Consider the following 15,009-nt stretch of genomic DNA (forward strand, 5'->3'; position numbering starts at 1 on the left):
TGAGAGTGTTACCTGGTGCTTCTGTTGGCTGAGCAGAGACAGCTCCATGTCCTGGTTTTGTGAGTTGCTTAGCTGGCAGCGTGGAGGTGAGTCTATTGAATCCTTTTGTTTGTTACGACACATGCAAACCAGGAAGAAGAGGCAGGCGATGACCAGCGGGATGGCAATCGCAGGGATCAGGATGAACAGGATCTCTTTCCGGGGGTTGTCTGGAGGTCCTAGAGATCATAGAGATAGAATCATGTTAAGCTTTCTGATCTATAATTCAAGGAGGACATTGGGCACAGCTCCCAATGCTGACAGGTCATAAGCCCCGCCTCCTCCATGTTAACATATGGGACATGGGTCGAAATCTAAAATCCAACCACAGATCAAATAAATGTTTGTCAAACATGGTTTCTGTCATTATAGTTAGTTATTGTCATGCTGATTTTTGTCTCAGTGTTCATTTTTCTGACTAGTTTACTTTGAATGAGTTACTGATTATATAAAAAGAGGGATAAAGCAGGATTAGTTTAGATCTGACTCTTCTTTAGAATGTTGACTTTTCTCTCGGAATTCTGACAGCAAAAGGCAGAATTCTAGAATGTTGTCTTTGATCTTAAAGAGAATTCTAGAATGTTGTCTTTGATCTTAAAGGCAGAATTCTAGAATGTTGTCTTTGATCTTAAAGGCAGAATTCTAGAATGTTGTCTTTGATCTTAAAGACAGAATTCTAGAATGTTGTCTTTGATCTTAAAGACAGAATTCTAGAATGTTGTCTTTGATCTTAAAGACAGAATTCTAGAATGTTGTCTTTGATCTTAAAGAGAATTCTAGAATGTTGTCTCTGATCTGAAAGGCAGAATTCTAGAGTGATGTCTTTGATCTTATAGACAATTCTAGATCGTTGTCTTTGTTCTTAAAGGCCATGATTGACAGCTGTATTGACCAATGAGGCTCCTGCAGCGCTGTGTGCACTTGATTCCCAGGCCCCCCCCCCCCCGTGACCATCATTCACTAAATGAACACTATGCTGTGTTGAAGAAGAAACTAGAGATTGAGCCCATAAACTCATTAACTCGTTAACTGAGGGAATAAATCCGCTGAGGAAGAACATTTTCTCATACATTTTAATACAATCTTCTCTTCTATCAATCCACTTTTCTGCATTTACTTTTACTTCTTACACAAAGTCTCTAGTTCAGATGACCACAACCCCTCAAAGTGTGCAAAGCCGAGGGTCAGGGCCAAGTTCTGGGGCCAGGAGAGGTTGCTGGACGGGGGCCTAAGTACTCTGGCAGCAGAGCGGAGAGCCTTGAAAGATATCAGCAGCACCTTCTTTAGAGAGCTGAGGGACAAGAGAGCTTGGTTTGTGAGCCAACAAAGAGAGGAAAGGTTTAGAATTCCAGAAGTTGAGTTTCTGTTGACCTTCAAAATGTCCCAGAAGTGTCTGCTGAAAACTCGCTCTGCAGTTTGAGTGGGCCCTGTGGTCGACCGTACGAACTGTCCAAGGCCATCAGCGATAGGGACATGTAAAGAGTGCAGAGCCAGCCAACAGCTTCTACAGCACTTCAAAAACCTCCAGGATAAACACACATCTGAGGAAATTGCAGAGTTTACAGCTTGTAGATCACAACCTTCTCTGTGCAGCGCTGAAAGATTAATCACAGAGAAGTTCTGCACAAAAAACCACATGTGCAGCTACAAACGCTCTCATTTCAACTCTCCTCCAGTCTCATTGTCACAAAGCACGGTGTCTGAGGTCCTTTTCATTCAGCGACAAAGACTGCATAAATCTCCTGACCTGATCCAGCAGCTGTTGTTCACACCAGCAATTTTTAATGCAACATGACATTCACACACAACCAAGCTGTAACGTAAACTCAGCTGGTTCATGTGAGATGACAAAAGATGGCCATATATCACAGCCTGCTGCGGGTTTGTGTGCACGCAGAGGTAACAAGATACTTCAGTTCACACCGTGTCAGGAGAGACGATGTGAAGGTGCTGTCACTGTTGTCTAGTCCTATCAGACGTCCAAATGTTCAACAAATGACCTGCCAGCTCTTTAAAGGACTCTGGAAAACTCTGTCAGTGCACAGATTTGGTTTAATTTCTCTTAATTTTCAGCTTTTGCAAACTAGTATCAATAATCCCTCAATGAAAAGTATCATCCCATGGTGGTGAAGAATTTAACAGTAGTAGCTCGTCCAATGTTGGGTTTTTGAGGCTGACAGTAACACATCTAAAACTGCTCTTTTTTGTCAAGCATCTTGAGATAACATCTGTTGTGAATTTGCAGGATATAAAGATTGATAAACTGCTTGGTGTTTCCCTTGTTGGCTGATACAGTGCTTTCAGATGGACTGAACACAGAACACTGTAAATTGACCGAGCACTGATTTTGCTTCGATATGCCGACGACTGCTGTGTTTCAGGCAGACTCTACAGCCTGGGCATTCGGACCTATCAACTTCTGCTTTGGGCCATTCAGAGGATTATCATCGACATACCTAAAAACCACTTTTCTAAATATCTGCAGATGAGGAGTTTTATTTTCTTGGAGCAGCGTTAACTTCACTGTTGGAGAAACTGATGAACAGAGATTGTAAAGACAGAGTTTTATTTTCTCTGCTGTATAACTGGCTCATATCTGGCTCCACTGCAGCCGCAGAGTCAACACTAAGGCTTGGAAGGATGACCAAAATGTAGAAATATCAAATGAGGAATGGGGGGAAGCCTGCAGAGAGGCACCAACAGCAAAGTATTCCCTTAAACTCGAGGCGTACCTGACACCAGAAAAACTACACAGAATCAAAGATGATAATCCAGATACCTGTTTAAAGAGTGGCCACCTAACAGGAAGGTCAATACATCCCATTAGGGACTACAATAAGATTCAATATTGAACCTGAAGCTGTTATTGTAGGGCCCCCCTCATCCCTCATGGGGAAAGGTAGAACTTTTATTTATTAAGATGTGCATCTTGCAAACAAATCAACTGTTCAGGCTTTCCCGAGACCTAGCATGGGGGCCTGAATTAAAAATATAGCTCTATGTATGTCAATGGAATAAATAACACACACTCAGAGGAAAACTGAAAATTGAAGATGTGGAAACCTTGATGTAGTTTTTGGGAGCATGGCGACTCGGGGAATGTGCTTCTTCAAAAGGACTAGCTGTAAATTTGATTTGGTGAAATACCCTGAATTCTACACCGGGGATCAATCTGATTTATTTCATTGATTTAATCTCTCTTTACTTCTTTGTATGAAAAGCTCCATTTACTTTTTTTATATTCACACAAGGGCTGTTTTAGTTTTGCCTGTTTTTCCATTTTATTCATGGTCTTAATGTTGAAGCAAAAAGATGTGGTGTTTTAGGATTAAAGTTGAGTTTATGTGCTCTTGTGAGTATTTTGCATTAAGAAATATGAAATCTATATAAATGATTGGCCTGACCTGGTGATCACCTCCAGATATTTAACTCCCCATCGTGAGGACGCTGACCAGAACAACTTTGGTCTGTCTCGTGGCTTTGCCCTGAAGCTTTGAAGGACGCTCTGTTTGACAATGTTTGCAGGTAGACGTTAAACCCAGTTAGCTCACACGTAGGTGTAAACAAGACCGACTGCCAGAACAGGCTTTGGTCTTTTTTTAACCGCTTTGGCTTCTAAGAGGGAACAAAGTAAACATCTGACAGGGGATAGTTTCAAAGACACTCCTTCGCTGTGTTATAAAATCTGCCTTCTTCAGATAAACTCTCATTTCATCCATCTTGTTGCTGCTTGTGTTTCATTAGGTTGAACTTACTGCGTTCACTTCAGACCTGAGGCATCTGAGAGGGCTTTCGATAGATTAGATGTGGGATTAATGCACTTTGTTTTCGGTGAAGTTGACTCATGATGTTGCAACGAACGTATGCAGTAGATCTGCATCTCACTCTTGTGCATGTCAGTGTGTGTCCCAGCTGCGAGGTGTGTCGTAGTTGAAACAGAACCAAACTGTTATGTGAACGTTCATGAAGCTCAGACCACACTGTGCACAAGTCATGTAATTAAGAAGATGTTTGACTCCATATGTAACCGCCACGAATCACTGGGTGTCACTGTGACTTTGACGAAAACCTTGTATGATGATCCACTCAGGCATGGACATATATTTTTAAAATTTGGAGAAAATGTAACATTTTATATTACAGTTGAAACTACCTCTGTGGCAAATGGCAAAAAAACATCAAAGTTTGACCTCCTGCCACAGCCACGCCCTTTGTTAAAAACTGAAGCTTTCAATAACTTTTAATGTTTAATGTGTCTTCAACACACTGACCAAATTTGGAGTTGATCAGATTAAACATCAAAGAGGAGTTAGATGTGATATGATACATTATTTGCCAAATAAACACATTATTTTGACATAAAAAAAAAAAAAAATAGCTGACTTCCTGTTGGGTTGAGGGTGTGGGTGCAAGAGGATTTTTTGTTGGTCTTGCCATGGTACATATGAATACCAAGTTTCATTCACTTACATAAAAGTAACCTCCATACGGATCCCTTTATGACATTGTTTTAGCGAGCACTACAGAGCCATTTTTAGTCCTGCACAATGCCGCTAAAACACATAAAGACCTGATTCATGTGCATAATATTGTGAGTTTTGGTTTAAGTTAAAGCCCCAAAATAAGGCTATCATTTGGTACTGGAAAAGGAAAATAATGAATTCCAATAAAGTCCTGAAATCGCAGTAAACTGAAGCAATAACTTGCATTGTCTTACATTTCAGTAGTCTTGATTATTTCCCTCTGATTTTATGCTTTAGTCACTATTTCCCCAGAAATGTGACCTTTCAGTGAAACACCTCTTAGACCACGATCTTGGTATTAGTGTCATTAAGAGGACAGTTAGTCGACATTTCTGATACTCACTGCAGGGCTGGATTTCACACAGGTCCACCCTGACCTGAGGGTCCAGGGTGAAGCACCAGGGCGCCTCCATCTGTCCTCCAGGGTTTCTGCAGAAGTTGTTACTCCCCCTCAGCTCGGGGTGTTCCTGGGTCATGTGATGGCTGTGCGGGTACTGAGCGTTCCACGGCTGGCAGTGATGGCCGGACTTTGTGACGCTGACGGTTCCTCTGTAGTCCGCCCCGCTCCCGTTATAACAGCTGTGATCTGAGGGGGAGTCTGAGGAGCACAGAGGGACTCAGAGAGGATACTTCTGCACACGCTCAACAGAACTATAACTATTTCTTAAACAGTTAAGTGAGGGATAAATCAGGGTAGAGCAACTTTATACCAAGAGCTGTTAGTGGACACACTTTGATTGGATACAGAAAGGCTGGAGAGATCTAAAGGAGCAGTTTCAAAACATTTCATGTGCATTAGTCAAAAGACCCCAAATATGAGACCCAGGCTGAAAAAGAAATCCCCTTTAAATTGAAAGTCCATCAATGATTGTAACGTGGGCGTCAAACCTACATGGTCCCAGTTTGTCCTGCGGCACTCCGATCCTCATGCACGAGGCGGCATCACTCGTCCCTGGTCGCGGCAGCAGGTGGCATTTAGGGAGCTCCAGCTGCATGAGGATCATGGGGTTGGATCTGGCGATGGTGTACTCAGAGTGGCACAGCTCGTTCTCCAGGGCCTCACACTCGTCTCTGCAGAGCTGACGCTTACGAGGGCCCCTGGAGCCGTCGTCACACAGCGGGAAGACGTAGTAACAGAAGGAGGGGATGGCAAACCGGGAGCACTGATCCGAGAGGTGGGTGGAGGTGCCGATCATCGTGAACGCAGCTAACAGGGAGAAAAGAAGACGCATTAATAACCTGACAGAGAATGTTGGTGACTACAGTTAAAATAAGGTGTTGATGAAAAGTTGAATGCATGGTCTCACCTGTGATGCGGTTCTCACTCTCTCCTTGCATCTGCAGAGACTCCACGTAGATGCTCTGGTTACCGATGAAGCGTGCACAGGCGATGCCTCTGTATGGTTGACAGAAACCTTTGTCACGAGAGCTGGAAAGGAAAAGAAAGTTTGATTTAGGAACAAAGACAGGAAGAAAGCAAAGACGAGATGTAACAAGACAAAACAAACAGATTTAAGAAAACTAATCGGTTCAGCCAGTTTATGGATCCCAGTAGTTTTATTTTCAGAGCAGCCTCTTAAAACCTGGATGATTTATTAATATCTGCTCATGGATGATTGCCTTGATTTAGTTTATTACAGATTAATTGTCAGTGTTGAACAGGACTGGTCAGTAAAAGGATGTAGACTCACAATAAAACCTTGAAAGAAAATGAAGCTGTACATTTCCAACATAGTATGGGCAGATCTAGCAGCATCTTGCACAGCATGAATAAAAAATAATGTCAAACAAGGAGCCTACGTCCTGTAACAACAAGAAGCTGCAGAAACTGTTGACAGAAAAAGTTGCATGCATCAACTCTACAGATCAGAGGTTTGGATCTCTCTGCAGGAAGAAGACTCAGTTAAAGACTGTGTGTTTAATCTGCTGTAAGACCACAACGGAAACACATCAAACCTTTCCGTCTCCTAAAAAAGAAACCATCCAGGCACTTCAGTCTATTCTCCAAACGTTTCCCTAAACACTGCCGTCATTCATGTTTGCAGACCGTTAACGGCCTTCAGCCTCGGCCAATGCAGACATTATTCCGGATGTTAATGGGGAAGCAATACGAGAAAGAGGAGCAGCTCTAACTGGAACGAGCAGGACGCTGTGTTTGGATTTCTCTATTGTTAAAAGCGGTCATGTCTGCAGCTCGTCAAATCTGTCCACACACACACACACACTCTCACACACACACACACACACACACACACACACACACACACACACACACACACACACACACACTGATTTTTAAACATTATGTAATGGAAAAGTCATTAGCTAACTATATTCAGCTTTACCCGTGCTCTGCATTTAACCCTGAGGACAGATCTAACAATACAAAACCAGAGAAAGGAACCGACTCCCAAGAGCTTGGTGTCGTCTCACAGGAGGAGTTTGAAGGAGCACGTTTAACAAGGTACAAACAAAGACTGATAAAAAGCAGTGATTAAAAAAAAACTTTAGATAAAAGTCATAGTTATAACATAAAGTTATGTTTACAAGATTAAATGTTAAAATTGTGAAGAATCATCAGTTACGAAGGTCAGAATTATGATATAAGAAGTCATTGTTATGAGATGGACTCAGAATTTTTGAATATAAAGACATTATTACGAGAAACCAAATCTTAATTTTAAAAACAAAAGTTACAATCTTGAAATAAAAATTCATTATTTTAGATAAAAAGTTATATTCTGAAATAAGAAGTCAGCATTATGAGAGAAAAGTCATGAGATAATGAGGTAAAAATGTTAAATATTGACATGAAAATTAAAATAATGAGATAAAATATGACCTTTGTAACATAAAAACAAAATTATGAGAAGTAAAGTCATAATCTTGAATAAAAAGTCATAATTTTGAGATACAATTTCATAATGAAGAGAGAAGGTCTGCATTTTTGAATATAAAGATACATTTATGAGAAGTCATTATATTAAAATAAAAAATCATAATTATTTAACAGAAAGTCATAATTCTGAAATAAGAAGTCATTATTATGACATAAAGTCGTAACTTTGAAATAGAAAGACAACAGTATAAGAACCCATGTCAATATCTTAAAATTATTTCATATTTTTGATATAAAAAGTCATAATTCTGAAATAAGCAGTCATAAATATGAGATAAAAGTAAAAATTGTGAAATAAAAGGTCAATCTGTATATTTAAAGTCATATTTAAAAGATTAGGTACATTATTACCAGATGACGTCAGAACTGTGAGTTGAAAAGCTGAAATTGAGAAGTAGTTATAAATCAGTCAATATTCAAATCAAAGGTCCAATTGAAAAGAAGGAAGTTAAAGTCAAGAGATAAAAAGTCAAAATTTGATGTATTTAAAACTATGAGTTAAAAAGTCCTTATTAGGATAAAACAGGTCATTACTTTGAGATAAAAAAATGTGTAAATGTAATTTAAACAGTTAGCATTACTCTCCTGCTGTCAGAGTCATACTGAACAGAGAGTCTGTTGACTCTCGGCCTCTCTTTACAGAAGACAGAAGAAACGAGCCGATAAACCCGATCCAAAGGTTTCTTCAGTCCGTCCCTGCTGACTCTGATGAACTCATTTCTACATATCCAGAGTGTGATCTCACCTGGACTCGTGACAGCGCTGGAAACAACATGAAGGTAAGTTTGATGGTTTTATTTCTCAAGGTTCATTAAAAACATCTCCTGTGGGTTGAACTGAAAGAGAGGTCATTATGATAAAATGTTTTTTACGTGATGAAGTGAAAACTGCTTAAAAGCTAGCACAGAGAAAAAGATGAGAGGAAAGGTTGTTAGTTGGTTTTCTGTATTATTTGGAGGTTTGGAGCATCTTTGAGAAATATCGGGGATCTTTAAAGCGCTCTGTTCAGGGTGGTCCTCGTAATATTTATCCACACATTCTCTGAACTCGTGTATAAAATGACATGAAGTAATGAGCAGATTAAAACAGGCTCTGTATTCAGGCTGGAACCTGAACATGCAGCTTGATTAGCAGAGAAAGTTTATTGATGCTGACTCCACCTCCAGCCTCAGGTACACGACAGCAGCCAGTCCATAAAAGAATCAATGTTAGCTCGGCTCTGAAACACAGAGGCGGATTGTAAAGTCTGATGACAGCCGACAGAAAACGACTTCCTGCAGCACCAAACCTTCCTGAGGCCCTGTGCAGAATCTGACCCTGTTTATAGCCCCCATATAAAACCAGGCATTGTGCTATAGTCCTGCTACCTCCTACAAGTCCACAGCTTCAGTACTCAGTCCAGAAAACTCAGACCAACTATTTAGACCAAAACTACACTTGATTTAAAGCTGGATCATCAAACACGGAACAAACAAGGAACTGATCGGCCGACAACTTTACACTAAACCTGAAAATAATCTGTCATCGTTCAGGACAAAAAACAGACCACTGATATAAAACACTTCACAGACCGTCTCATGGTTATAATCAGGTTCTCTCTAACACTGATTATGAAGCTAATGCCCAAGTGCTAAAGGCTGCGGTTCCTCTCATGTCCACTAGAGTATGTCTCCAGCAGTGAGTCAGTCCCCATGGAGCCCTATGTTAAAATGTTACAGCAGAAATAACCATGTTTACAGCCTGGTACAAAAACAGTTTGGGTCTCTATAGCTCATTTCTCTATCCGTGGCAACCATACAGCCTTCAGCGGTATGAACCTGAAACAGAAACTGATGTTCTTGATGATCTTGTAATTAACGGGTCTTAAGTTTGCTGAAATAACAACATCATGATGCAGGTTAGTCAAAAGTCAAGCTTTGTCAGGTCTGTCCTCAAGAGGAGGAGAAAACTACTTTTACAATGTTTGTTTGTTGAATGGAGGTGGGATCCATCATTTCTGATGCGTTCCAGAAAGTCAGGAAATCTAAACGCTGATTGTCTTTAGTGACACAGCATCAAGCAGATTTGTGTCTCAGTGTAAATGTTTGATCTAGAACAGATTGTTAGCTGCTCTTCATGCAGAATTATGTTTGTAGAGAGAAAGAAATCCTCCTCAGCCGTCATTACTCTGAATTGCGCTCCTCCTGCGTTTGCTCTCCATACAGACTCAGATCAGAGGCCTTAAACATTAAACTTTTAAATATATGTCTTTGTTCTGTAAAAACAGCAACTATCTTGAACTAAAGACCAGTGCCAGATTATTTTCCAACAGACAAATTAAAAATGAGTATTATAAAAAGTGGCTGCTCTGTGAATAAAAAGTAAACATCAGTAATCTCTCTACTCTCGCCGTCTTCATGTTGACCTTCAGGGTCAGGGTTTGGTCTGTACAGGAAGTCGTGTCGGTTTAAACTCTCTGATCTGAGCGTGTTTTCTGACTCGCTTCTGAGCTCAGGTCACGCTGATGTCATGTTTGTCCTGGACTTAGTCTGCTGGCCAAACTCGAGTCTTAATCCACAGAACAAACAGGCTAAGACACACACACCCACACACACGCACACGCACACGCACACGCACACACACACACACACACACACACACACACACACACACACACAAAGACACACACACAGGACACACTCTCGCTGAATCTCCTCTTATGTTCGGGCCGCTGTGATTTATTCGTGAACACTGGACGTCTTTTTTCCTTTTAACTACTCAAAATCAGATTTATGAAGCGGATTGAGCTGCTCACTATGGGAAGAAGAACTGACGATAAATCCTGAGGTCTGTTTGAATATTGTTTTTTATGAGCAGCCTTTATGTGAGGCTGCTGGATCAATTGATTTGGATCTGCAGCAAACTCTAAGATACATATGTTGTATTTATCTGACGTTTGATTTCTTCCTCTTCTTTGTCTTACTCTCCTGGAAAGTTGGTGAAAGTTTATTTCAAAAACACCCAAAACTCCTCAAATGTATGAACCTACTTGGCAGTACTTGATTGTGGTTCTAATGTCCAAAAATGTTGTACTGTCCCTTTAAGAAGCCGAGCGCAGGTTGATGTAGTTAGTTTTAAAACAACATGACAGTTTATTTATGTGAGTAATAAAAGAGTTTGAAACTCCAACCAGCTGTTATCTACTACTGTGATGTGTGGGTGTTCGTGTTTGTCTTTGTTTACTTGTGAGGACCGAGTCTTGATGGTCAACCTGTCTTATGAGGACATACTGCTCATTTGGATACTTGATAAATTAGCTATTTTGAAGTGACATAATCACTCTCTGAAGGTACAACCATTCTAGCTACTCTTAAAACAGACGTCCCCACAAGGACGTCACAGGATGTCGTCCTCATAAAGTGTTAAAAACATGTACGTGTGTGTGTGACTGTGGTTCCAAAGAGAGTGATTAATGTTGGTGTGAGGCTCTGTTGTGTTAGTCTTGTTCTGGCTGTGTGTGGTCAGTGTGAATGATGAGGAACAGAGAGATAAACTAAGAGACTGTTTCCTCGAATCAGCACGAACGAAGACACAGAGCGGAGCACGCCGTTAAACAGCTGCTGTCCTGTTTCTGACGACTCCCACATTACCCGCCTTTAGAAACAAATGAGTCCTAATGAATTCACAGCCTCTATATGCCAGAGTGTTCAATATCACAATCAAAAATCCTCCGTCTACTAGTCACGTTTAAATGGCGGGTGCCATATTGGAAATGCTGAACTCAACCTAACTTCTGTGGAGCTAGTGTGAGGTAAAGAGGCGGGCCTTTAGCCTCCTCGCTAACAGCTACAGTGTTCCCGCCTGTCAATCAAGTCAGCAACGCCCTTATTTGGGCAAAACTCATAACTTTAATATCTTCATAACTGCTGAGTCCCGAAAAATTCACCCTGTACAGTGAGTGCTGATAGAGAAATAGTCTATTCAGACCTAAACTCAATATATGAAGCAGGCTGTAAACATGTTTATTTCTGCTGTAAAGATCGGCTCTTTGAATGGGTGTGTGTGTGATTTCTGGTGTTTCTGGAGCCAGCCTCAAGTGGATGCTTGAGGAACTGCAGTTTTTAGCACTTCCGCATTGAGTTAATTTCTTTTTGCCGAAGTTTGCCACTTGGTCTGAATGCAAAGATCTTGCAAAGCAACTCAGGAGCATTTCAGCGGTGCATTTTTTAGAGAGGTTACGGAGAAATTTACTTCAAGTTTTCTGATTTAAAGTTATTTCCTTAAAGTCAAAGTGAAGTTTTGTTAGTTTTAAAAACTACTGCTGAAGAGGTTAAAAATTAAAGTCCACTAAACCGAGCGCCCCCTCCTCTCCTCCTCGCTGTGTATTAAAGACGACAGAGGAGTCGTTTTGTTGGCTGATGAGATAATCTGACTGAGAGTCACTGAGGAACAGTCGGTCTGAGCGAGGACATGATTCAGCATTCTTTCCAAAACCACGACTCGGCCTGACTCCTGCTCCGCTCGTCTGCTCTCTGAATCCTGATGACTCAAACCCACAGAGAGAGAGAGAGAGAGAGAGAGAGAGAGAGAGAGAGAGAGAGAGAGAGAGAGAGAGAGAGAGAGAGAGAGAGAGAGAGAGAGAGAGAGAGAGAGAGAGAGAGAGAGAGAGAGAGAGAGAGAGAGAGAGAGAGAGAGAGAGAGAGAGAGGCTGCACGTCCTCCTGCCACCCTCATGCTCTGGTTTCATTACTCAGTGCAGTAATGAAAAAACGGATGAAGGTGTGCAGCGATTCTAATAAACCTGTGCAGGTATGACTGTTAGCTGCGTGTCGTAGCACGTTCACATTAGCTCGAGGCAAACACCTCTAACACCACAAACACGCATTAACACCTCGACACCTCTGAGGATGTTTATTAACTGCAGTCATTTCCTGAATTCCAGCCTCTGAATCCATCCTCACCTGGAAAACATTTAGCTCCTCAAACAGGTAGTTACCTGTGATTATTCATGTGAAGCTGTCATTTATCAAAGATCAGTCTGAAGCTTTATCCACGAACAGACAGGAGCTCAGATTAACAGAAGTTGTTTAAAAACTCTTCCTTAAGGCGTTTTTCGACTGCAGGAACTTAACCCCGGAACTACGTGCGTTTCAACTGTTGGTCCCAGGGTCTAAATTTAGTTAATGGGTAAATAATCTCCCCCCTAAAAAGCCCCTGCTAGGGGGGTAGTACTTTTCAAAGGTCCCGGAACTTTCTGGGGGCAGGGCCTGCAATGCTCATCCTCATCAGATATTTAATGATCGTCTAAAGACGTTTATGAGGGATGCATCCGGTTGAAAGTCGGCAGTTAACAGGGTCGCTGTTCAAACCAAAACACCGGACGATCTCTGCCACCGCTTCTTGAGTTAAAAAGGATTTTAAAGCCGTGTTGAAACGTCTTTGCTGCTCGCGCTTATCTCCTCTCACATGTTGATTCAGTGAATCCATCTGTGATTAAACATAGCATGATCTGAAACAGCGCCAGCTGAGTCTCTTCATGCTAACATGCTAACTGTTGTGTTGCTCGTAATGATACCTGCCTGTCCGTCTGCTTCTATGGTGTCATCTGTGATGAATGGCATTCGTCTTTCTTTTTTACTGCCCTCTACTGGTCTGTTGGTGTAGTGCAATTACTTTTTTCCCCCCTCCATACGTCACTGGCCAGAATTGCACAATCTACCCGGGACTTCAGCCTGCAGTCGAAACGCAGACCACAATGGGGGCACAGTAACCTTTTTGTTCTGGGGAACTCTTGGTCGAAATACACCTTTAATGTTTCTGTGTGACAGTTATTCAGACACATTAAAAGAAGTCTGTACTCACGTTTCGTCCGGGCTGTGTGTGGGCATCTGTCCTGGAAATCAGAAATAAAAAGAAAAGAGAAATTACAAAAGGAAGATGTTGTAAGCTCTTTGAATAAGTACAGATCTCACTGAGACAAAGACTGTCTAACAGGAAAAAAGAAGGTTTTGTACGTTTATAGATGAAACATCCCCTCCACGGAGTTCCTCTATCAATGTGTCTGTCTGAAACTGATCCGTACCTAGTTTGACGTACAGCACGCCGGTCGCAGAGATGACTTTGAGAGAGTTGGAGGCGACACACTGGTAGTACCCAGTGTCAGTCGTGTCCAGGTCCTGTATCCTGAGCTTGGACCCGGCCTCAGTCCTGCGTATAGTGATGCGTCCCTGCTCCTGGAATACGGGGGCATCGTTCTTCAGCCAGCGGATGGTGGGTCGGGGGTTTCCTGTGACTTTGCAGTGCAGCGTGGCTGTCTGACCCTGGAAGTGTGTGATGTTGTTGAGGGGCTCCTGGAACTCCAGGTAGTAACCTGTTAGAGAGGAAATACAGGTGAGGTTCAAACTAAACACACCTTAAACCCATCCAAAACATCGGCACACATGGGGATACAAGTTAAAGGCCTTCAATGCAAAGATCTCGAAATTATTCAAGTGGATTCAATTCAAGGATTCTAGATTTAAAATTCACCGGTCAGCGTCTGGATTACAGATTTGAACCCCCTCCACTTTACATCGGGGTCCTGCTCACCCTGTCAGGCTTCTAGTTTACATAACCTAAACTTTGTCATTCAGTGTCCATGACTTGTTTTTTTGGAGCAACAGAATCAGATCAAAGCAATGGAATGAGATCATAGCAATGGTATGAGATCAAAGCTATAGAATGTGATCAAAGCAGTAGAATGTGATCAAAGCAATAGAATGTGACCATAGCAATGGAATCAGATAACAGCAGTAGAATGTCATCAAAGCAGTAGAATAGACTGTTTCTTATACGTGAAGTCGCCCCCTGCTGGAAATTATAGCAATGCAGGTTTAAGTCTACTGTTGCAGTTTCCATTCATCAGTATTTTCCAGGCAGAGTAACCAAGACCGGACGGGGATTGGTTTGTTTATTTATGATGTTTGAAAGATTGAACGAAGCCACAGCTTCAGTAGCACCACGACAAACACAGGAGGTACAGAAGAACAGAGAACATCTCTGTGTTTCTCTGCAGGTCACTCCAACATCCACCAGAGAGGTTAAGCAAGGAGAGATTATCCACTAATGAGTCACAAATGTTGTTCTCCTCGCAGACAGATTAAAATATTTAAACCAATCAGATGTAATGAAGCTCCGTCCAGACGTTCCTATAAAACCACGTCCACGAGAGCTGGACGGCCACAGCTGCTGCAGAGATGTAAGAAATTGGATCATGGCCTCCCTCTTTAGGTTGTTTTCAATGAAGCGTTATACTGAGTTACAGCTGATCAGAGTTATTCTAAAATAAACAAGTTAAGGTCGGTCTGTTTGTGACAACATTAGACGACAGCAGCCAACAGGGTGTACCTGTGATCCGCTCACCCAGAGCTCCTCATCACCCAATCACTAACTACAGATATAAAGTTTAAAGTATAACGTTAGTATCTCTGGGACTTCTCTTCCACGTAGTGAGCACACACACATCAGAATAAATAAGCAGAGTGAGCACATCTCCATATGTTTTCACTGTTAATAATCTCTCTTCTCTTCT

At 41.7% G+C, this 15,009-nt stretch overlaps 1 protein-coding gene and 1 long non-coding RNA gene across 2 annotated transcripts in view; one reads left to right on the plus strand and one right to left on the minus strand.

Annotated features, from left to right (window-relative positions):
- Nucleotides 1-15,009, plus strand: part of LOC117831422 — a 33,256-nt gene that overhangs the window by 11,099 nt on the left and 7,148 nt on the right. The window contains exon 2 of the long non-coding RNA XR_004634997.1: nt 8,104-8,240. This is a non-coding gene — a long non-coding RNA (uncharacterized LOC117831422). The remainder of the gene's footprint in view (nt 1-8,103; nt 8,241-15,009) is intronic.
- ror2 (receptor tyrosine kinase-like orphan receptor 2) overlaps nt 1-15,009 on the minus strand; it is a 52,280-nt gene that overhangs the window by 2,884 nt on the left and 34,387 nt on the right. Inside the window, exons 3-8 of the mRNA XM_034710115.1 lie at nt 13,522-13,809; nt 13,302-13,332; nt 5,870-5,991; nt 5,455-5,769; nt 4,906-5,160; nt 13-218 (exon numbers count right to left, since the gene is read on the minus strand). Coding sequence (XP_034566006.1) covers nt 13-218; nt 4,906-5,160; nt 5,455-5,769; nt 5,870-5,991; nt 13,302-13,332; nt 13,522-13,809 — 1,217 coding nt within the window. The remainder of the gene's footprint in view (nt 1-12; nt 219-4,905; nt 5,161-5,454; nt 5,770-5,869; nt 5,992-13,301; nt 13,333-13,521; nt 13,810-15,009) is intronic.

The sequence above is a fragment of the Notolabrus celidotus genome, chromosome 19, assembly GCF_009762535.1.
Source record: "Notolabrus celidotus isolate fNotCel1 chromosome 19, fNotCel1.pri, whole genome shotgun sequence".
NCBI classification, from domain to species: Eukaryota; Metazoa; Chordata; class Actinopteri; order Labriformes; family Labridae; genus Notolabrus; species Notolabrus celidotus.